This window comes from Spodoptera frugiperda, chromosome 22, assembly GCF_023101765.2.
Source record: "Spodoptera frugiperda isolate SF20-4 chromosome 22, AGI-APGP_CSIRO_Sfru_2.0, whole genome shotgun sequence".
NCBI lineage: Eukaryota > Metazoa > Arthropoda > Insecta > Lepidoptera > Noctuidae > Spodoptera > Spodoptera frugiperda.
This window is the reverse complement of record NC_064233.1, coordinates 6,231,769-6,255,801: the sequence shown is the minus strand read 5'-3', so window position 1 is coordinate 6,255,801 and position 24,033 is coordinate 6,231,769. Positions and strand designations below refer to the sequence as shown.

The window sequence follows — 24,033 nt, the reverse complement described above, 5'->3', positions numbered from 1 at the left end:
TGGAAAATGCGTGCTCCAAAGGGCCTTCCGACCCGCCTCCGAGATCCACCATTTTCAATTAATACTGAGCTGCTCTCTCCAATTAAAGCGACAAAAACAATCACTCCACTTATTCAGAACACTAAATGTACCATAATTATTATAAAATGCACATACTTTACGTTAAATTCATATAAATCTTTTATCCGACCGAAAAACGGGAAACGCAAACAAGTTTTAATTTTTATTATGCTTTTCAATTTCTCTTTGTTCGGATACGAGGCTTTTGCGACTCAAACTGCAATGGATATAAAATATTGGTGGATAAAAATGTAAGATGCCAAACGCGATTGTTGTGTTGTGTGGGTATTTTAAAAATAGGTCCTAAATAAGTTTTACAGATACTTATTATTTATTTTAAGACTATGAAACTAAAATGTTGTCACAAATTTCCGTCCGTTCAGTAACAGTCAACAAGCTGTACAATATTAGTGATTTTGTTTGACTTCCTTAACATGATTTTAATCACAGTCATAAGGACCTCTGTTTCGAGTCCTGCATTGGGCAAAATTTATTGATTTATTATGTATGAATGCGCGCTAGGGAACCAGGGTTCAGAGGCATAAGTAAACCGGGGCTGCTGATGATTTGCGGGTTACAGGAGTTCCAGTTTGTAAAAAAATTACAATTATTCCTCTCGCCGTACCATATCTGACGCTTTCCCCTATACCTCTTATCCTCTTTGCCGAGGCCGCTGCTTTGATTTCTCAAGGAGGACCTTAGGTTACAGTAGTGCCATCTAGTAATTAATGACCAAAAACTATATACCACTATGACGGTAGCACATACCTGTGGATTATAATATCTTAATCCACAAACTGCGAGTTTACCCTACCACCCTAGCAGGTTTACCGAGGCTCCGGCTCGAAAGCAAGAGTAGGAACTGGATGGTTTTTAGTCAGTAATAGTCTGACATTCCTTCTTGCCTCGCACAAGACGGGAGAAGCCATTGAATGATTATCCCGCCTTAAAAATAAATAGAAAGATTTTGGATATCCACAAGTGCCTATTAGATAGAAAGCTACTTCTGGTTTTCTACGAATTAAATAAAACAAAAAGACATTATTATAAATATAAATTTATTATTGAAAATACACAATTATGTATATCTTTTGGCCTTAAAGTAACATTAGTGTACACAATACTAAAACAAAATAATAACTAATGACACATATTCAATACAACAGTTCTACGACCACTATTATACAAGTTTAAAATAATAAAACATTTTTTTATTTATTTATTTATTCATAATAATTAAAATCAGGAGTAAAAATAGTTGTTTTTTAAAATTATGTTCTTGGAATGTAGGCCTTTAAGCTGCAATGTCATCCGTATAATTACGTTTTTTTTAAGTTGTAACTGGCAACTTTATTTTATTTCGCATTTCGAATGCCGCCATGTTTTCTTTAGTTTTGGCGGGAATCAAAGTTTGATTTGATTATCCCAAAATAATCGTACTTTCATTCAATAATTTGACGATATACTTATTTATTTCATTTTTCTAGCTAATTTTAGAGAAGTAAAAAATATGACGTCATTTTTCCTACAGAAAAATACAACTGTTATTTTAAAGGTACCAGTTTCAACTTAAAATTAATTACGTTTTAATTTAATCGTATGTTAGTTTATTTACACACCCTGTTAGACATTCTAATAATTTTCGATTCAGTCGCCTTTTGGACATTATTCTTGTAAAATAATTTGAAGAACCTCAACTTGAAAAGAAATTATCACAGAATATAATGAGGCAATCTTCAAATTTTCAATAATCGCTTTGTATAAAAATTTGGTCCTACTTATTCATTAATATTTTTTATTTATTTAGTCATTTAATTTCTACCAAAATACATTTTTAGTCCTAAAAATTTACCGGAGAAATGTTTACCATATAAAGTTTTATTTTATTATGAATATTTTATTCGATTAATTGTATATTTTTTATAAAAAAAGGCACTTTTAGAATGACATTGAGCGATTTCGCGCGTAAATACTAAAAAAAAAAAAACAGTTTATCACGGAATAAATTTTAGATTATTTTTTCAATACGAGTTATTAAATGTTTTGTCATATTACTGGTTAAGAATTTTACTAAAGTTTTTAGATAGGAAAATGAATGATGACAGAATATTTAATATTTTCTAATCTCTATTATCACGAATGCATCAAATAATGTAATAACCAATAACATGGCAACACATGTGTACAAAACGTCATTTCAGTTCATTCAGCACTTAAAATTACATTTATTTCAATAATATAATAATAATTCCTGAAATATAGTATAATATTTTCGAAAAAATCAATAATTTCATTGCATTTTGTCTATATTATAGGCTGCATGAGCTAAAACAATAGTTTTCATTTTACCTAAATTTTTAACTAATCGATTATTTAAATTTACGAAAAACGTTGTGTTTTAGTTTTTCTTCAGGGGATCGAGGTTGTCTATTGAAAAATCATCGTTTCCAAATGAGATCCCTCGGCTGAATCCGTCCTGGAAAGAAATAAAAAACAAATTAGTCATTTTTTAAAATGGGGACTGGGACTTTTAAGTAGTTCTACAATGTTATTTTCCCTTAAAAATAATGACCTTAACAATGAATTTTTCAATAATTTCGTTGCCTAGACTTATTGTCTTTATATATATAATTCTTCTGTAAGTGTGTATGTCACTGAACTTCTCTTAAACGACTGGACCGATTTTGATGATTTTTTTTGTGTGTGTTCAAGGGGATCTGAGAATGGTTTAGATTCACAATTTTGTCCGCTGGACAATGTTTTTATAATTAGTTTTTAATTTATTAGTAGTTGTTGATTTTGGAATGTTTTACATTGGATCTGACAGACGGCGCTACCATCGCAGTGTCAAATATGAATGACGTTAGATATTGTCATAACATTTGAATAATATTTTTCATCAAAATGGTCCAGAATGTTTTAGCTTATTAAAAAAAGTTTAAAATTTTCAAATTAAAGACGTGTAGACCAGGACAACGTCTATCGGGTCCGCTAGTATATTTTAAAATACAACATTGACGTTATTTTACATATACATATTATTGTTAGAAGGCTATTGAAAAATGTTTAATGAAAGCAATGGAATTAATTGTTTTTAGTCACGCCTACTTTATCCCCAAAGGGCACGTAATGCTGCTATACAATGTACACTTTTAACCATTTGTGATATAAGTCCCATTTAATAGGTGAGCCTATTGCCATAGTCTGGGCATGATTCCAGACTCCGTGCTACTACTGAGACGTTTTCGAAAGCCGAAAAAGGCCCAGTAATACTTTGCCCGACCCGGGAATCGAACCCAAGACCCCTTGTCCGGCAGTCGCACTTGCGACCACTCGACCAACGAGGCAGTCTTTTAGTGATTGTTTTTTTAGAGATTCTTCCTTTTTCCCAATTGTGAGGCATGAGAGCGAAACGCATTTTGGAAGTTAGGAACCTATTAATGAGAATGATAATATGTGCCAATCTGTTATAAATACTTATAGATGAAAAACGAAACCAAAACCATTAATTTTAAAAACGACACAAACAATAATATTTAAAAAAAACCCCATGGACGATCACACTTTTTTTATTAAAAAGTTAAAACTCACCGATCATTGAGCTGTCAAAATTGATAAAAAAGAAATAGTTTAATATCTTTCTTTCAGTTATTACGGATAATTTTATTTACATAACTAATAAAGTAGTTAAAAATCTACCTACTTTTAAAATAATTTAGCATCTAATAGAATATCTAATACACATAGAATAAATCTATATTTAATAGAACAGAACGAATTAAAAAACAATGTCCCCCATTTGGGAAGCAAATAAACTTAGTAGAATTTCACTATGCTAGGAATTTAATCGAACTAGTTAAAATAACATCATTGATTTTGATACCAATAAGAAATCAAAATAAAAGGTTACTTTAAAAATAATTTTCCCAGATTTCGACATTACTTTTCTTACGTAGCAACACTATCGGTCATTGCGGGCCTGTGGACGCTTACTTTAAAAAACCAAAAGACAAATTTCACTCACCTTCATTTCCGATATAGTTTTATCTAGGAATCCGTTGAAATTGCTGTCCAATTCAACTGTGGCTTTCTCGCTTAAGTTCCCAAAACCATTGAACGTAGAGTTAAATCCATTGCCGAAGATATTTGCAGATTTCTGCGTATCAAAGGGGTCGAAGCCGCTGAGCCCGTTCGTGAACGATGTTGTGTTGAAAACTGACGTTTGGAGGTTAAAATCTGCGATATCGTAGTTCGGTTTGTTTGAGGCTGCGAAGGGTTGGGCTAGAGGCGCCGGTTGCTGGTTTGGGATCGCGAAAGGTGTGGATCCGAAGAGGTCGCTGCCGTTTATTGCTGGGGCTTGTTGCTGTTGCTGCTGTTGTTGCTGTGGTTGTTGTTGCTGTTGAGGCGTGTGACGCTTTGAGGCTTTTGGTGGGGGGGCCACTGGAAAGAAGGAGACGGTTGTAGTGTTATTATATTTGAAATAGAAAAAGTTAACTGGAGATATGCGTTGATTTTTGGGAATCTTTCAAACTAGATGAACGATTTTTTTCATATTTTTACTAGCAAACCCGGCGAACTCCGTTTTGCCACCAACGATATTCCCTGTTCTCCTGCTTTTCTTTTGAAAAAAAACTGACTAAATACCACCCTGTTCCTATTCCTGCTTTGAATCGAAACCCCAATAACCCATTAGGTAGTTCGCAGCTCCAAATCAGGTATCTGCCCTGCTGAGCCCCATCAAACGCAGTAAACAACATGGCCGAACCATTCATAAACGCAGTAAGTACCATTTACTGCACATGCGTTTATAAATTGCGCGGCAGTAAGGTGGTCTAGGAGCTCTTTGAGTGCATGTAACACGACGCTACGCCCCTGGGCCCATAACCATGTGTATAAATAGAACCGTTAATGCATAAATATGTTATTATGTTAAAATATACTTACAAAGCGGAGGAGTTGTCGTGAGCGTGTTCTCATGTGACGGCGCCGTGAAACGGGACACTGGTTCCGACTCGAACGCGCGCGGGTCGAAGTCTGCAATTAATGGGGAAAATTCATTTATTTGTCGGCAACACTGAGGTTTAATTATTGTTTTATATATTTTTGTAAGTGGCAACACTAGCGGTTATTTATTATTTAAAATTTAAATATTACATTAGCATAGTGTTCCATTTTTCAAGTATGACATCATAAAAATCTTTATTTATTGAAATGACATTATTGCATTTTATATTAGTTTCTGCCAGCGGCTTCCCCCGCGTCCCCTTGGCATAAAATGTCCAATCAAACAAGTAAGTTAATACCCTGTCTGTATACCAAATTTCATCAAAATCAACAACGTAACATAATGTCACGCTTATTATCCCCGAAGGGGTAGGCAGAGATGCATATTACGGCATCAAAATCCATACAGTAGTTTCAGCGCAAATGACCGACAAATATCCAAACAAACAATCTTATGATACGAAGGGTGATTACGTACCACTGTCTGAATCTGAGTTGAGTAGCAGACCCTCAAGCTTGGTGCCTACAGAGGGGTTCTTGTTCGTCGACAAATCACCCAGGAGTTTGCTGGAAAATACAAACACATAATAAATTATTTTGAAAATACCTTTTATTTTTCAGCAAGCATTTTCATCTCAATATCTAGGCAGGATCTCTTCTTTTATATATCTGATTTTTTTGGGGATTTTTATTTGGGGAAAATCATCCAATGTCTATTCTCGCCTTTGGCAAGGCGAGAGAGAGTATCCGACACTTATTGACTAAAAACTACCCCGTTCCCACTCCTGCTTTCCGAGTCTGAGCAGCAGGAGCCGGCAGCTAGTTGCCCAGTCACCTGGGTGCAATGGTGATATATTATGCATGTATTAAACATATATAAACCATCCTCTTGAATCACTCTATCTATTAAAAAACCGCATCTAAATCCGTTGCGTAGTTTAAAAAGGCAATGGTGATATATTATGCATGTACATATTATACATATAAACCTTCCTCTTGAATCACTCTATCTATTAAAAAACCGCATCAAAATCCGTTGCGTAGTTTAAAAGATTTAAGCATACAAAGGGACATAGGGACAGAGAAAGCGAGTTTGTTTTATACTATGTAGTGATATTTGCATAAGAATATACTCACCCAGTGCCGAAGCTATGTTTCCCATTATGCTGCGGCGGCGGCGTGGACAGCAACAGGTTGTTGTCGTTGTTCGAGTTGAACGTGTCCGTCGAGTTGTTCGACAACGCGTCCGTGCCTGTTGACAATTTGTTCAAATATTTATTTAGTTGTAGAAAATAATATAAGTATGGGTTATTTCGCGTCTTTGAATCTGCGAAGCGGTAGACATATTTTAGGTGGGAGAGCCATGCTTCAGACGAAGGGGCCGGCTCGACCGGAGTGATACCACGGCCTCACAGAAAACCGACGTGAAACAATGCATGCCTTGTGTGAATGAGAGTACTGGAGGCCCAATTACCCCCTTTCCCTTACCAATCCCCGATTGCCCCAATAACACTTTAATTCCTAATCCCCAAAAGGCCAGCAACGCGCTCGTAAGGCCTCTTGTTTTTTGGACGTCCTTTGGCGGTGATTGCTTACCATCAGGTGATACGTCTGTTGGTTTACCGGCTTATACCATAAAATAAACTATAAAATAATCTATTGTTTTATATACTTTTATTTTTTTATGAATTATTTTTGTAATCGGTGCAAATAAACTGTTATTCTTTTCTTTCTTTTGTCCCCTCACCTGTCTCAGTGTTATTATTGCTATTGCCGTTGCTGTTGGCGAAGCCGTTGGCCATGGTGAGCGAGCTGATCTGCTTCTCCAGCTCCGGGGGCGGCTTGAACTCCGTGATGTCGGACAACTTGTTGCGAGCCAAGTATGACGACAGGTCGTCCTTGTATGTGATCTTTGATAACTCCTGGAAACATTGAGAGGGGAGCGTTATTTTTGTGGCGCTGTTGAGTAGTTTTTGTGAGGGTTTTTTCTTGTATAAAAGATGTATTTACAACCATAAACGGGTGTTTCTTCAAAGAACTTGAAACTTTTATTCATTACATTCCCGCATTATAGGTAGCATCGTGGTAGCTTATTCTCATACTTATTCATATTGGATTGGTTGACAGCAGTGATACAGTTCAAGTTATTGAAACAAAAATTTGTGTAAAAATACACTCGAAAAACTAGTTCTGGAAAAAGAAAAATGAATACCGAATAATTATGTTTTGTGCGAGAACCGAACTCGCCACACGTTATCCAGCTACTACATTAAGTCAGTCCAAGATAGGGGATAACGTCTTTTAGAGAGTGGTATAACTAATGAAAGTACTTCTCTTGGTCGCTAGAGGCGCTAGTGTAGCTGAAAACGCTTTACGAAATATAATATTTGCGTACGGCAATCTAGCTTTTGATTTTGGCAGCTGCACATGTCATATAGGTACATTTTTAGTTCAGCGCCATCTAGCGGGCGAGGTACAACAGCACTCAAGAGAAATCATTTGAAGCTAAGTGAAGGCAGCTACTTAGAATAAAATTGTTAAGTTTAGTTTTATGTTCATACAGATATTTGGTTTTTATTTTTAAAGTTATAAGTACTGCGTTTATCGTATTAGGTGTGCCTGTAAAGATAGATGTATTTAATGTTAAGATAAATAAATAAATAAATTATGTACCTGTAAACGACTTTTGTACGCGTTCATCTGTAACTCGAGTTTCTTGTTTTGAAGCTGCATCTTCTGCATCTCGATGTATTTGCCGTTGTCGTTCAAGAACCGTCTGGAAAGAAGGAGAAGTTGATTAGAATTCTTACTATGAAAGTACTAGCTGTTACTAGCTGTTTTACCCATGTCAATTAGCCAATGATCTTCTTTTGTAGAAACAAGGCTTTTTCATGAGAATACTAAAAGATGTTTTGGTCTATATTTAACGACGTCACGCCTTTTATCCCCGCGGGAATAGGCAGAGGTGCATATTACGGCACGTAATGCCGCTGTACAATGTACACCCACTTTACACCATTTGTGTTATAAGTCCCATGTAATGTAATAGGGGGTGAGCCTATTGCCATATAGGTACTGGGCACAATGCCACATTCCTTGCTACTACTGAGACATTTTCGATGAACCGAAAAAAGCAGTAATACTTCGAACGTCCCGGGAATCGAAGCCGAATAATACTTTGCGCCAGACTTCAGTGCGCCGGTGCTTTCATGGTTGTATCTACTGTAGATCCTGGCTTACAGGAGTTGTAGCGGTATGGGAGGTTGGGGCGGGCTTGTCCCATTAAAAAAAGTACAAAGTAGAGTAAAAATAAATAAATACAGAGTCTAATTACCTGTAGGCCAAATCGAACGCCTGTCCGATGGTTAACGTGATTTCTGAAGCTAATTTCGTTGAAATAAATACGAAGCACTCGTGTTTCTCAACGGCGCCATCATGGCCGTTCATACCGTTGACTGTGCTGCCCCCTTTCGCGATAAACGAGAAGTATTTCTTCGCCCCTTTGTCGTCGGCGCAGTACGATATCCGATGTAGCGGGAATTGGTACATTATGTTATTCGATCGTGGCTCCTGGAATTAAAAAATCGTAAATTAATTATGGATTATATTTTACTCAATGTTTATTGAGGTAACTCGATTAGTTTCAAGCCACACTTTATTTTATTTTTTTGTGAGGAGACAATCGTGAGAACGGGTGAAACCGCGCGGGAATAGCTAGTATTAAAATAAAACGTCTGTCTGTCAGTCAGTCCTCTAGTGAAGCTATTTGCTCGTTCCAAAGTGTAGATTCCTATGGAGAAAAACGAGCAAAAAACTCTTTTTCAATCAGGTTTACAATGCAGAAACAGAGAAAGAAATAGAGAAACAACATTGAATTTTGTAAGCACTGGCAACCGCCAAAAGAGACGTAGTGTTTGAATACAAATTTTATTTATAACGGACAAACATCCAAACTAAACTAAACGCCCGCATTTCCGTGGAATAAAAACTATCCTATCACGCAAATCAGATTATACCCTGTTTGTATACCAAAACTTATTTTTCAATCATACATAACACAATGTAGCATGGACTACCAAAAACTACTCGAATGTTTCTAGATTATTTATAGTTATAAATAGCAGTAAACGTAATCAATATCAAAACAATTTGAATAAAACCAGCTGGTCATCTAAATCCATTTTGACAATAGAGAGTGTCGCGCATTTCGCTCCTGACCTTGCGCCTGCGCACCGTGACGTGAAAGCGACGGAAACGGCCGAGTTCACCCGAACGCACTCGGCTAACCAGTAACCACCATTGATTGTGATTACAGCTGTGTCTGTGTGTGTTTACCTTATTTCTAATGACTTACGGTCGTACTCAGAGACATTTAATAGTTGGTTATTCGACCCAGTCCTTAGCATTTGTTTTTGGAACAAAATCTGTTACTAAGGAATAGTTTAAAGTAGTTAATCGATTATTGTTTCTGTGTGCCGCAGTTAGGTATTGTTTTGATTAGCTATTTTCGTTACAATTTCTAATTTGTGGTAGATTATTTATCAATATTTCGAGCCATGCTTCGGCACGAATGGGCCGGCTCGACCAGAGTGATATCACGGCCTCACAGAAAACCGACGTGAAACAACGCTTGCGTTGTGTGAGTGAGGTTACCGAAGGCCCAATTACCCCCTTTCCCAATCATCCCAATCCCCGATTCCCCAACCACCCTTAAATTTCTAACCCCCAAAAGGTCGGCAACGCACTTGTAACGCTTCTGGTGTTTCGAGTATCCATGGGCGGCGGCGATTGCTTACCATCAGGTGATCCGTCTGCTCGTTTACCGGTTTATACCATAAAAAAGAAACAATTTTAACAACATTCCTAGCTAGTTCAGAGTTGATAATTATAATAATCAATGTATCATGCAAACGGTAATGTAAATAGCAGCATTATATACTCAACGCATACATAATACGTTGTATATAACAGTCATAATCATTTCCTGTAATCATTCTTAACCGACTACAGTAAGAGAGAGGTAATGTGTTTCGTGTGAATGTATATTTATGCTGATTTGAAGGTTTGATTGGACTTTTGTTGGTATTTTCGTCTTTTCTGAAGCTATTATCGTCATTGTAAGCCTGTAGCTGTCTCACTATGGCTTCTTCTTAAACAGAGAAGGAATAATGCATTCATCTCATCATACCTTTAGGATAGGCAACTTAAAGTACAAATAAACGAGGTAAACTCACATGGTGCTAGCGTATCTATGGGTGTACCACAGGGTTCGATATTAGGTCCATTCCTTTTGTGTTGGATAGTCAATTTGTCGAGGAAGGTTATAGGCTATATAACATCACGCTACGGCCCATAGGAGCTGATGCAGAGCAGGTGAAACAACGCGAAAGTAGCTAGTACTTATATGTGTAAAAATCACATTTAAATGCGAGATTCCCACCGCACATAGTTTGCCGCGAAATCAATTTTTATGCGTATATAAAATTAATGCTTTTACTTTCATTCGTTTAGATCTGTCTGAGTAATATATTGTAACATACATATAGTGTATATATACAGTGAAACTTGGTTAAGTGGGACCTGGATAAGTGAGAAACCTCCACAAATGGAACTTATATTGAGGTCCCTACCCAATGGCACTGAATTACCTCTATTAGTGGGACAAACAACCCTCTATATCTGGGATTCGTTCTTTCGATTTATTATCTTAGTTACCTCTATAACTGAGACAAAAAGTGAATTTTAATGCATAAACCTCAGTAACTGAGACAACATCGTTTTGTTTGTTGATTTACTTATTCTTATTCATTTATAATGTGCACATAACACATTGTTTTATTTAAGAATCACACCTCTTTATATAAAATAACCCGTATGTTCACCTCCATTAATGGAACCCTCTGTAAATGAGACAAATGTTTATTTATACCTGGTTATCTGAGACACTGGGTTAGTGGAATACCTCTATAAGTGATACCAATTTGAAGGTCCCTTGATGTCTCACTTAACGAGGTTTCACTGTACTATGTAATATGTGTATTGTGTTATTTTTCTTGCGTGTCGATCGTTGTTATGTAGGCAGAAGTACTATCGACAACATTAACGTTTGTCAGTAGTTCCTTTGATTGACTAAAAATCACGGTTTACTCACGAACGTTAATGGAAAAAAGCTCTACTAGTTTCGAATCACAGAGGGACTCTTCATTATGAGCAGCGCAGACGCGGTGACGTCGCGCCGCCCAGTATGTTTGAAAGTGAAAAGAGTCCCTCTTTGACTCGAAAGTAGTAGAGCTTTTTTAAATGTGAATGTTTGTCCGTCAATCACGCAGAAACTACTGAACGGATTTTGATGAAATTTGGTATACAGACAGGGAATGAGCTGATTTGGGTGATAGGATACTTTTTCCCCTCGGAAACGCGGGCAAAGCCCCTGGCAGAGGGTAGTAGAAAGTATTACAACTGTTAGCAGAAGCCTAAACACAAACCATTTCGTCGATAGTAGGGGAAGTCCGGGAGAGTTGAACCACTTTTAATATAAAATATCATAATTATTTGTTTATTGGGTTTAGAGAATCGATTATACACTTATGTGATGCCTTACTTTAGTAGGTATATTTGTGCTTTAATTATATTGCTAATAAATGCGCTAGTAACATTTTATTGGCATTTTACTAAAAAATTAAAAATGAGTCAAGTCTCCCTACCAACAGGGACACTTGAACCGGGGTATGGGGAGAGTTGACCATATTGTTTTTGGGGAAAATAAAAATCATTTTCGGCTTCAATCATATTTTTATATCTTATCTTATACACTAATTAACTTGTGTTTAATACTGCTATCAAAGAAAATGTAATTAACATATTTTTTTTTTTGTAAAATTGTTTCAAAATCAACATAATCACGGGAAAGAAAGCCTCGAAACCAATCTTTCCCAGCGGCGTTATTCTTCGCCCAGCTCTCAGGAAATTTCTTTGAATTGACTGTCGCATATTCAAATGCCAACTGCATTGCTTGTTTTCTTGTCAAACCATAATGCATTTTACTGCACGTCAACAAATAATTGACAAGAAGCTTTTCCTCGGCAGTTGTAAACACCTGTGATGCTTTATATTGACTGTTTTTAGGGTTCCGTAGCCAAATGGCAAAAAACGGAACCCTTATAGATTCGTCATGTCTGTCTGTCTGTCCGTCTGTCCGTCTGTCCGTCCGTCCGTCCGTCCGTCCGTCCGTCCGTCCGTCCGTATGTCACAGCCATTTATTTCCGAAACTGTTGGGCCTACATAGTTGAAACTTTGTAGGTTGATGTATTTCGGTAACCGCTATTACAATTTTGAATAAAATTAAACCCCATACATGGAACTGATTCAAAAAAAAAATTTTTCAGCTTACATATCCGTGATAGGTGTTTAAGGTTTCTAAAACCACTTTTCGTCAAAATCAATCGTTTGAAAGTTAGACGCTTCCAAAGTGGAAAAATGTGTGTCCCCCTCCCCCTCTAACTTTTAAAATAAGAGAGTAAGAAAACTGAAAAAAATATATGCTGTAGATTTCAATGGAAACTAACAACGAAAATTGGTTTGAACGAGATATCATTATTAGTTTTTAAGAAATAAAACATTTTCAAAAACCGCAAATATAACTTTGTCGTTCATACAAACACTATGCAAAAACCAAGTTATTTTATAACTTTTATATTATGTCATCTACTTGCTGTTACGGAACCCTTCATGAGCGAGTCCGACTCGCACTTGGCCGGTTTTTTTCTTCAAATTTATTAATTTTATCTTCATCTAATGTGTACCGTCTCAAAGTAGTTCTATCTATGCCATATTTATTTGAAGTTTGTCGGATAGAAGCGCCTCCCTTAATTTCATCTATGGCATTTTGCAATTCCATTTTTGTGAGTTTTTTTCGTTTGCGATCATTTAAGGAGGCTTGTATTGAAAAGGCATCGTACAAGTTGGCACTGCAAAAACAATAAATTATATTAAGACAGAAAAAAATATATTAAGTAGGTATAATTTCCCTGCACAGGGAGACATGAACCACTGAGCAAGTCTCCCGCAACCACCCTGGTGCAACTCTCCCGTTCACACTAATTCCCAATTTAGGTTATGACATACAAAAACCGTTGATCGTAGAGAAAAAACACTAAGCACACGTCTAACTACATTTGTTTGGCAATATAATAATATCAACACACAATACGTACCTCAATAAATATGACAGCAATCACAAAACTACTTAAAACAAAAAAATATACTCCGCAGCAACAGAAACACGTTTTACATTGTCACTGACGAACCACACCACTAAGATGCAAAATGACTGCATACTTATGATTGGCCTCTTGAGTGCGACCAATGAACGTTTTGTCGTTTCGTTCGCACTAAATTCAAATACAATTTTGAAAGGTGGTTCAACTCTCCTACCTGGGCAAGTCTCCCGGTTTTCCCCTACAATTTGATTTCACTTTTAGTAAGATGCGTGTTAAATCCAATGTTCACATACATACATCATACATATATGACTACATATATACCACCAGTATAAACTGACCGTCGAATGTGCGGAGAGATCATACAAAGCCGGACCACGATAAACTGGTGTTACAAACCAGTATAAACTGACCGTTGAATGTAAGGAAAGATCATAGAAAGCGAGGTCTTGTTACACTGGTATATGCAACCACTGGCGTAACCAACCAGTATAAACTGACCGTCGAATGTGAGGAAAGATCAAACAAAGTGAGGTCTTGTTAAATTGGTGTTAATAACCAGTATAAAATGACCGTTTTATGTGAGGAAAGATCATACAAAGCGAGGTCTTGATAAACTGGTGATATAAACCAGTATAAACTGACCGTCGAATGTGAGGAAAGATCATACAAAGCGAGGTCTTGATAGACTGGTATTTCCAACCACTGGAGTATTTAACCAGTATAAACTGACCGTCGAATGTGAGAAAAGATCATACAAAGCGAGGTCTTGATAAACTGGTTTAGTATACCTTGATGTGAAGCTGTGTAGAAGTATACGTAATGGTTACGCGAGCTAATTGTGGTGTAAGCAGAGATAGCCGCGAGATGTAGAGTTGTTATCTAGTTAATTATGTTAAATGTTTAATTAGGAGGGAAAGTTGGTTGTAATGTTATAATATTGTGTAATGTACCTAATGTACCTACGTTTGTTTTTGTTTACTTTTTTAGGTTTTACGTATAGAATCGCAAATCGCATACTTTGATCTACTGCGCACCAAACCTATAAAGACGACGACCAAGAGAGAGAAGAGCCATGCTTCGGCACGAATGGGCCGGCTCGACCGGAGTGATACCACGGCCTCACAGGAAACCGACGTGAAACAACGCTTGCGTTGTGTGAATGAGGTTACCGGAGGCCCAATTACTCTCCAATCTTCCCAATCCCCGATTCCCCAACAACCCTTAAATTTATAGACAGGCACTTATAAAATGTCAAAATGCTAAATATTTTTAATAGTTTTATCATGTTTATTTATGTTTATGAGTTTTCGATATTTTTTATTAATAAAAAAATAGTTTTATTTTATTTTATTTTTATTTTATTCATTTTAAGAAGGCTTACAGACTAATAACAGAATAGGTAACAAAAATATATAATTAAGTTGCTAATGACAAGCCTCCACAGATATATATAATATTTACGATTAACTAAAGTGTTACAATTAACTAAAGATTAACGAAAACCCTTTTTTTTTTGTATATATATTTAATTTTACATTGCTACATGTGTATTTGAGCACCACCAGCCAATTTATCAGTATTGGTCGAGCGGTTCAAGAACTTAGCAACAAATATTGTTCTGATGATTGATGGCCCAAAGAAGAATGGTCAAAATACTAACCTGAATGGCAACACCATCGACGGAGATGGTGATCTCCACCTTCTTGCACTTGGCACCATCCTTGGCTTCCGATTTCTTCAGCTGCTGCGTGAACTGTAGTTTCTTGATAGCATCCTTCACCACCTCGATACCTTTGGGCTGGTCGACTTGCGTACAGCCGAGGAACTGGAATGAAAAAGGGGTTTTTTAATACAGAGCTAAATTGCTTTTCAAGTGTGGGTAGGCTATGCTTCGGCACGAATGGGCCGGCTCGACCGGAGTGATACCACGGCCTCATAGAAAACCGACGTGGCAATTATTGCGTTGTGTGAATGAAGTTATCAGAGGCCTAATTAGTCCCCTTCCCAAACCCTGATTCCCCAACTACCCTTAAATTCCTAACCCCTAAAAGGCAACGTACTTGTAACGCCTCTGGTGTTTCGATTATTCATGGGCGGCGACGATTGTTTACCGCAAGATGATAGATGCGTCTGCTCGTTTGCCGACTTTTACCATAAAAAAAGTAAGTGACCCATGCGTACGGGACGTCGCGTTTCTCAAAGAGCACCACAGATGGGACCCAGTATGGCTGGTGACGACCCGGAGCTGCGGACTGCCTAGCGGTTTACCGTGGCTACGGCTCGAAAAGCAGGAGTAGGAACGGAGTGGTTTTTAGTGAGTAAGAGTCTGACACTCCCTCTTACCTCACCCAAGCCGGGAGAAACAATTGGATGATTTATCCCACGCAAAAAAATAAAAAAGGGGTTTTGGGTAAAAACGGCTAATCTATCTGAACGGCTATCTTACGGTCGTTGCTATTTTTCTTTCTGGAGGGAAGTATTGTTAACTGATAATCAGTACATAAGGATAAGTACATAAACAATGGCCCGAGGTGTGAATGTCTGCAATTAGAGATTATTATAACTGCAGTTATTATTTATTTAATTATTTATTGTACGTGAGGTCATGGCGGTGCCGTGGGACATTATTTCTACCTGTATTTTTATTATCTATACAGCAACGTCACGCCTTTTATCCCCAAAGAGGTAGGCAGAGGTGCGCATTACGGCACGTAATGCCGCTGCACAATATACACCCACTTTTCACCATTTGTGTTATAAGTCTCATATAATAGGGGGTGAGTCTATTGCCTTATACTGGACACAATTTTAGACTCCGTGCTACTACTGAGAAATTTTCGTATAACCGGAAAAAGCCCAGTAATACTTTGCCCGACCCGAGAATCAAAGTCAAAGTCAAAAATACAGCTTTGTCATAAAACCCGTCGATTGCTGATAGAGCAGTGTAGAAGACATTAGTTGTCACCATCCCTGCTCTTCAGAAGCCGACTATCAGTGGAAATGAATCGCCATCACAACAACAGTCTATAAGTGGCCACTGTTGACTAAAGGCATCTTCTCGCACGGAGGTTTGAGCATTAATCACTACGCTTGCTAAATGCGGGTTGGCGATTTCAACCTTATATTTAGACATTATAAGCCCAGGTTTCTTTTTCCTTTTCATGGTTACCGCACAATGTTTTTTTATCCTTCACCGTTAGTCAGTGATATTTAAATAATCTTACAAAGTACGTATAACTCGGAAAATGTCACATGGGTACTGCCGTTGGTACCATTTGTTAATAGTGTCTAAATAATTTTAAAAAGTACGTATAGCTCGGAAAAGTCACATCGTGAAAAAACCGGGGCTTATATAATTTCTAATTATAATTCTGATATCGACAACTCGCATTGAGCAAGTGTGGTGGTTAATGCTCAATCCTTCTTAGTGTGAGAAGAGGCATTTGGTCAGCAGTGACCACTAATAGGCTGTTGATGAGATGAGATATGAAGTATCAGATCTTTTAACATTCCTATGAATGACCGGTCACCAACAACGTGGTATGCAATGAATCTGTAACAATCATATCCTTTAGAGACTAAAGCAATGGATTCCAAGAATCTGATTGTCTCACAGACATACAATGTGAAGAATTGTATATTATTGGCTAAGTTCTTAAGAACAATGATTGACAGGACGTGGTGGTCCTCTGGTGGACAATGGGCTTCCTCTATATAAGAGGGGTTTGCCTGTACGCCTTGGCAGGCGGGTTGGAGATCGTTAGTTTAATTTGGGCAGTGTGAAAATCTGCAGGGCAGTAAATGCGTTTTTTTAAGGGGCGAAAATCATCCAATAACTTCTCTGGGACCAGACCAGGAAGTGACAGACTCTTACTGACTAAAAACCCCCCCGTTCCTAGTCCTGCTTTTCGAGCCGGAGCCTCGGTAAACCCGCTAGGTAGTCCGCAGCTCCGGGCACTGAATGCGTTACAGGGTCTATTAGAGTGCCTATTACGACTTTGTTTTACGTTTAAAGATGAATTGAAACGTTACCGTGTTTTGTCTTGATCGGTGGACTCTTTGGAACAGGCCAATTAGAGCATCGAACACGGAAACATTTCGATCTCCAAAAACGTAAATCAAATCGCATTAAGGCCTCAGAGAGTGCTACTGCAAAGTCACTAACTGTCGACTACTCCATTAGAACGTATGGGTATCACACACCCACGAGAAGAGAAGCGGTGCTAAATGTATTCTACCATCAATCACACGATGAATAACAATAACAAACAATAAATAAATATATTTATCGATGCACGTGTCAGTATGATGCCATCTGTTAAGCATTGCAGCTTGGGGGGCGTCTCCCCACATATGTTGCTTTATCGGAAACATTCCAGGAATGTGGTATGTTTAAACTGACCTTTGGTCATGATGTGTATGATGATTGTTGGTGCTTATAAATAGACTACGCGAATCATGGTTGGGTGATTGAATTCCTTTTTTTTATTGAGGGGGAAAAATAATCCAAGACTTCTTGAGGTGAAGCGAGAGCGAGTGTCAGACTCTTGCTGACTAAAAAGCACTCCGTTACTCCTGCACTAGGAGTCGGAGCCCCGGCAGTCTGCAGCTCCAGATCCGGTATCAGCCCTAATGGGCCCAATCTGTAGTGGTCTGATGGGTCTTTGATAGCACGGGTCTGGTTCTGATACCTTGTTTGCCGTACGCAGAGTGATGCCCGGAGTGTCTCTCGCGACGGCTGGGGTGTGAGGAGGTTCATTCCTACAAACGCTCCGCCTTCTCCACACACATGACTACTCCGTAGAAGGAGTAGACGGATATCTATCGGCTTTTTTTTGAGTGGGGAAAATCATGCAATGACTTCTCCCGTCTTGGGTGAGACGGGAGTGTCAGACTTTTACTGACTAAAAACCACCCCGTTCCTACTCCTGCTTTTCGAGCCGGAGCCCCGGTAAACCCGCTAGGTAGTCCGCAGCTCCGGATATCTATCGGCTGGGACCTGAAAGAATATCAAAAGAAAGGGAATATCACCTTAACAAGATACGCGACGTGGCCCTTGACCAGAGCATCAGGTGCGTGTATCCAGTTCCTGCCGTTCGGGGCTCCATTCGCCTTGCCCTTGCCCTGCCAGAACAACAGGGTAGACATCCTGGAACAAGAGAGAGTCACATCAGAAACGCTGATCATCATCACACTAGATTTGAAGACAGTTACTGTTATGGTCGAAATTAAGGGTTTTTTTATGGAAAACGAGCAGACGTATCATCTAATGGTAAGCAATCACCGCCGCCCATGGACACTCGAAACACCGTTGGCGTTATTGGAGGCGTTACAAGTGCGTTGGCACCACTGGAGGCGTTACAAGTGCGTTGCCGGCCTTTTGGGAGTTAGGAATTTAAGGGTTGTTGGAGACTGGACTTGGACTCACACAACGAAATACAACGCAAGCGTTGTTTCACGTCGGTGTTCTGTGAGGCCGTGGTATCACTCCGGTCGAGCCGGCCCATTTATGCCGAAGCATGGTTTTGCCACACTTAAAGGCAGAAGAAACCGCAGTAAGTATTTATTTATGCATCTAATTACCTAGGTACTATTTTATTACAACTTTCATTTAAGTGAAAATATGATTAAAATGCAAGACCAATCCTAAGTTTGCTACGTGTGAATAGGAGCGGTAGATTAAAAGCAAATGTGTCATTAAAAAGTAATTACTAATTAATTTAATGCTATATTAATATAATCCTTATAAACACCTTATTATAGACTAGCTTTATAGCTTTCATCACTGTTAAATATACCCGGAGCTGCGAATTGCACAACTTAATTCCCCTTAGTCCGTAAGAGAATGGAATTTGTGATAGCATGGCGTCTGATAGGGGAAAATGGGGATAAAGTCAGGAAGATAAGACCATAAAAAAACGAGCAGACGTATCACCTGATGGTAAGCAAACGCCGCCGCTCATGGACACTTGAAACACCAGAGGCGTTACAAGTGCGTTGCTGGCATTTTAGGGATTAGGAATTTAAGGTTGTTGGGGAATCGGTGATTGGGAAGAGGGGAATCAGGCCTCCGGTAACCTCACGTTTCATGTCGGTTTTCGGTGAGGCCGTGGTATGACGCCGGGTCTCCAACACTTAAATCACATAGCACCAGTGGAATCAGACTCAGCGAAAACGAAATAAATGGTTTCTTTTATATACAAAGTTACGAGCTAAGAGTACAATCTATAAATTAATGAAGGATTCATATGAATATCATATAACTTATAATATGTGTATGTATTATTTTAATTTAATCGTGTAGGTTTTATATTACAAGTATTGTGTGATAATTTATATTGAAGATATCCGCGATAAATTACACGTATATATGAAGAAACATTAATAAACAATTACATATTATTTACATATGTAATGTACATATTTTATTATTTACTATGTTTACGGAAAACTATCGATTACATAACATTTTTTTATGGAATTGGGAGGCAAACGAGTCATCTGATGGTAAGCAAGGAATTAGGAGGCAAACAAACAGACGAGTCACCTGATGGTAAGCGATCAGCGCCGCCCATGGGCACCCAGCAATACCAGAGGAGTCACAGGTGCGTTGCCGGTAAATTTGGCTGTTTTGGTACACCGCTATTTTTTCGAGAAACGCTCGACCAATTTCGTAAGCTATTTAAAAGTAGGAGCTTCTCTCAAACTATTTTTCTCAAAGAACATCGGGCAATTTTGTATGGGACACTTACCTACGGCGAACAAAAATAAAATTAGGTACGGTGGATAGGCAATTAAATCTAGTTCACAATGGTATAGTTCCCATATCTGTGGGTCGTGGCAATAAGGAGAAATTGGACATTTAAAAAATATTTATAAATGTTTTTGGGCAATAATTGAAGAGGAAAAGGGGAATCAAAAATAATTAAAACAACATATTTTTCTCTTAACTTTTGGCGAAGGACTGCGATGATGATGACGAAGGACTGCGATGTAGTAAGATAAGCTAGCTACCTGCGCGAGCGCAACATATGTATACCAGTTTTAGGACTATGGGCGAGAGTGAGAACGAAACATGCACATCAACTTGACGGATTTAGTCTGATTGGGTTTACAAAAATACCACGGAGTGATATTTTAACTTACTGAGCGGTCGTTTAGTAATTAGGAAAAATAGTCAACTTATTCACTCATTTTACTTATTATTTCCATTTTCCCATTATTGTGAATCAAAATAACTACACAATATTAAATATGATTGCAAACACTATCATGTAAAAATGTTTTGGTTTATGTTCGCGACTTTTAAAAAATCGGGTAAAAAACGCCCGATGTCCTTTTAAATGAATACTATATTATAGTTACTGTAATAGCGTTTTTCTTAATTGTAACTTAAGTCTTAGATAAATATCGATGCAAATGTCTAATTAGAAGTAGGATGACAGCATTTACTGGGAATCGAACGATGTCGTAACTATCGACAGTCGTACGAATTGCGCAACCGACCACACTATTGAGAAATTGTAATCATTTGAATATAGACTATGTATATGTGGAGTGGAAGGAAGCTAGGAGTATGGATACAGCCATTTTTTCAACTTAGGACTAGTAGGAAGTCGGCCCACTACCATCCCTACAGAGTGGACTTCCCTTGGGTGCGAACGAAAGGGGCAAATTATTACTGGGCTTTTTTCAATTGTTCGAAAATTTCTCAGCAGTAGCACGGAGTCTGGAAGTGTGCAGTGTTTGGCAATAGGCTCACCCCCTATTACATGGGAATTAATGTGAAAAGTGGGTGCACATTGTATAGCGGCATTACGTGCCGTAATGCCTACCCCTTCGGGGATAAAAGGCGTGACGATGTTGTTGTTGTTATAGATTTTTAAATTCACCTCTGTCTACCGCTTTTAAGGGGAATGAAAAGCGTGATATGTATGTATACTATGTATGTTCGTGACTATATCGCACGATTGTTTGTTCATATTAATTGGTTTTAGCTTTTTATCAGCTCGTTTGATCACGCCAAGGTCCATAGAATAATCTATGTTATTAGGTACATATATATGTTTTATCGATACATTGTACTAACATACACATACAAATAGGTAAAGGATCAAATAATGTATCAGAGAGATTGTAAAAAGCATTTTTCTTTGAGAGGAGTAACGATGGAGTATTTTGCTCGTTCTTCTCTATTAGAAACTATAATTTGGAACGAACACCTTTTTTTGAGGGGGAAAATCATTCAATGACTTTTCCCGCCTTGGGCGAGGCGAGAGGGAGTGTCAGACTCTTACTGACTAAAAACCACCCCATTCCTACTCCTGCTTTTCGAGCCGGAGCCCCGGTAAACCCGCTAGGTAGTCCGCAGCTCCGGATCAGGCATCAGCCCTACTGGGCCCCATCTGTGGTGGTCTGATGGCTCTTTGAGGCGCGCGCTGGAACGAGCACCTAGTTTCACTGATGGACAGACTGATGGACAAGTCAATTTGACGTTTCAAAAGTGCCTAATTAACATCTTGTGTTAGCCGCCACGTCGGACACTGGTGACTGACGCTTAGCGGATGATTTGCCTTCAACAGTTTTCTTCCGGCAGTTTAAGCTTTAAGGTTTAATTGAAATATATGCTTTGACTTTGATCAAATTGGTTGTAAAGGATAGGATGGTGTTTGTAGCAAAACCCATGTAAGGCGTAGGAGTGGCAACAAATGTATCACACATCACAAATAGGGAATACAATACCGATCTCGCGAGTCCATTTTCAGTGAGATTAATCTCATACGCAAAATGAACGAGGTAGCTAGTGGGCTAAGTAAAAATGAATTGATTGTATCTACCAAATAAGTAAAGGAGATATCAACACTGGACATTTCATTGTATATTAATTTACAAAACCTATGTGTTTTGTCGTTCTACGTAGAGGACTAAGGGAGAGGCCTTTGTTCAGCAGTGGACGTCTCTCGGCTGATGATGATGATGATATGTTTTAAGTTGTTATGACATTTTTTATTCTTCATCTATCACTGTACTTTTTTTAAGGGGGACAAATCATCCAATGACTTCTCCCGCCTTGGGCGAGGCGAGAGGGAGTGTCAGACTCTTACTGACTAAAAACCACTCTGTTTCTACTCCTGTTTTTCGAGCCGAAGCCCCGGTAACCCGCTAGGCAGTCCGCAGCTCCGGGTCGGCATCAACCTTACTCGGTGGTTTGATGGCTCTTTGAGGCTAGCGCGGAATGTGACGCATCTCACACATGGGAAGAAGCATAGTCTAGTAGTGGACTGCCACCGGCAGTAGATGTTGACTGCATAGCACAGAATATATTTTTTTTTAAAAAAAACGTTGGCCCACATTAGGATTTTATCCTGTGTCGTGGGTGCGTTTACAAACATACAAGTTCACATGCACATGACACCCAGACCCGAAACAACAATTTGTGGATCACACAAAGAGTTGCTCCATGCGGGAATCGAATCCGCTACCCGTTGCGCGGCAGTCAGTTGCCCAGCCACCGCGCCAACCGTGCAGTCAAAATAATAAAAAATTCTTAACGCATCACATTTGCTAATCCACAAGGGATATATCGCAATAAGATTCACAGCATTCACACATAGACAACGAAACAATGCCGCCACTTCCGTATCCCACTAATCGGGGTTGCCAGTTAAAATTACATATAATTACAATGACGGCAACACTGAGAATAAAAAGATTTTGCGATAAAAACTAAGGAAAACACACATGTAATTAATAGTTAATTTTAGTGTAATTAGTATTAATAATAGTGTTGCTTAAAAATTGTAGTTTTTAAAACTAAAATGTTGCAAAATGTCTAGATTCTAGATTGATTAGGTCTTGTGTTTCATTCTAACTGTGTAATACTGGATTTTGTCAGCGGTGACGTGATTGCTTCGTTGGTCAACTTGTCGCAATTTTCTCTTAAATTGCTGAGCTGATTTTGATTAAGTATGGCATGAAAATGGGGAATGAGACATTTTATAAATAAATGCTGTAAACCCCACGGAGCCCGAGACTTTAACATCGTAAGGAAACCATACATAACCTCACGCCTGTCTCCCATGGGTGTAGGCAGAGACAATGGAACGCCAATTGCTACGAATCTTACACACCTCTTTCGCTTCATCAACAGTCATTAGTCTTTTTGTGCACGTTCGTCGGTTAAAGGGACTTTTAAATTTAATTTGGCCCTTCTTTAATGTCGTTACTAACCGCCCAGTCCTTAGCAATTGTTTTCGATACTAAATGGTTACTAAGGTATAGTTTAAGTAATCATTAAATGTTTATGAGTACGGTCTATGATTATCAACAGTAAAAATTGGTGATAAGGAATTTTTCCTAAAAGTTTAAAATAGGGATTTGTATTGTTTGCATTTTAGATCTTATTTAGTTACTTGTTAGAGTTGATTTTAGCTTGAATAACCTTTTCGAGGAGGTTGATTAAACCCATTTCGTATTGTTGACGTTACAAATATATGAAAATGTTGAAAACTGACTTGAATTCGAATATGTCCCTTTAAAACCTTTTCAAATTAGTTTTTGTAAATAAAACTTTATTCTGTACACATAGAGATTAGTTTCAAATAACAAGTAAACCCGAAAAAATAACTATCAAAACATTTTAACAGCGTTTAAAAACTCTCATCTGATCTTACTCAAAGGATCTGGTTCTAACGAGAGACAAACAAAGGAAATTCCACTCTAACCTAACAAGAATACGGTAAAAAAT

At 38.2% G+C, this 24,033-nt stretch overlaps 1 protein-coding gene across 2 annotated transcripts in view; it reads right to left on the bottom strand.

The window, feature by feature from the left end:
• Window positions 1-1,101: 1,101 nt before the first annotated feature.
• LOC118279796 (PTB domain-containing adapter protein ced-6) overlaps window positions 1,102-24,033 on the bottom strand; it is a 92,589-nt gene continuing 69,657 nt past the window's right edge. For both annotated transcript variants that reach the window (XM_035599576.2, XM_035599574.2), the window contains exons 2-11: window positions 18,318-18,435; window positions 14,947-15,111; window positions 8,399-8,634; window positions 7,738-7,840; window positions 6,812-6,986; window positions 6,202-6,316; window positions 5,543-5,631; window positions 5,005-5,094; window positions 4,085-4,500; window positions 1,102-2,536 (exon numbers count right to left, since the gene is read on the bottom strand). In XM_035599576.2, coding sequence (XP_035455469.1) covers window positions 2,459-2,536; window positions 4,085-4,500; window positions 5,005-5,094; window positions 5,543-5,631; window positions 6,202-6,316; window positions 6,812-6,986; window positions 7,738-7,840; window positions 8,399-8,634; window positions 14,947-15,111; window positions 18,318-18,434 — 1,584 coding nt within the window. In that variant the 5' untranslated portion in view covers window position 18,435 and the 3' untranslated portion in view covers window positions 1,102-2,458. The remainder of the gene's footprint in view (window positions 2,537-4,084; window positions 4,501-5,004; window positions 5,095-5,542; window positions 5,632-6,201; window positions 6,317-6,811; window positions 6,987-7,737; window positions 7,841-8,398; window positions 8,635-14,946; window positions 15,112-18,317; window positions 18,436-24,033) is intronic.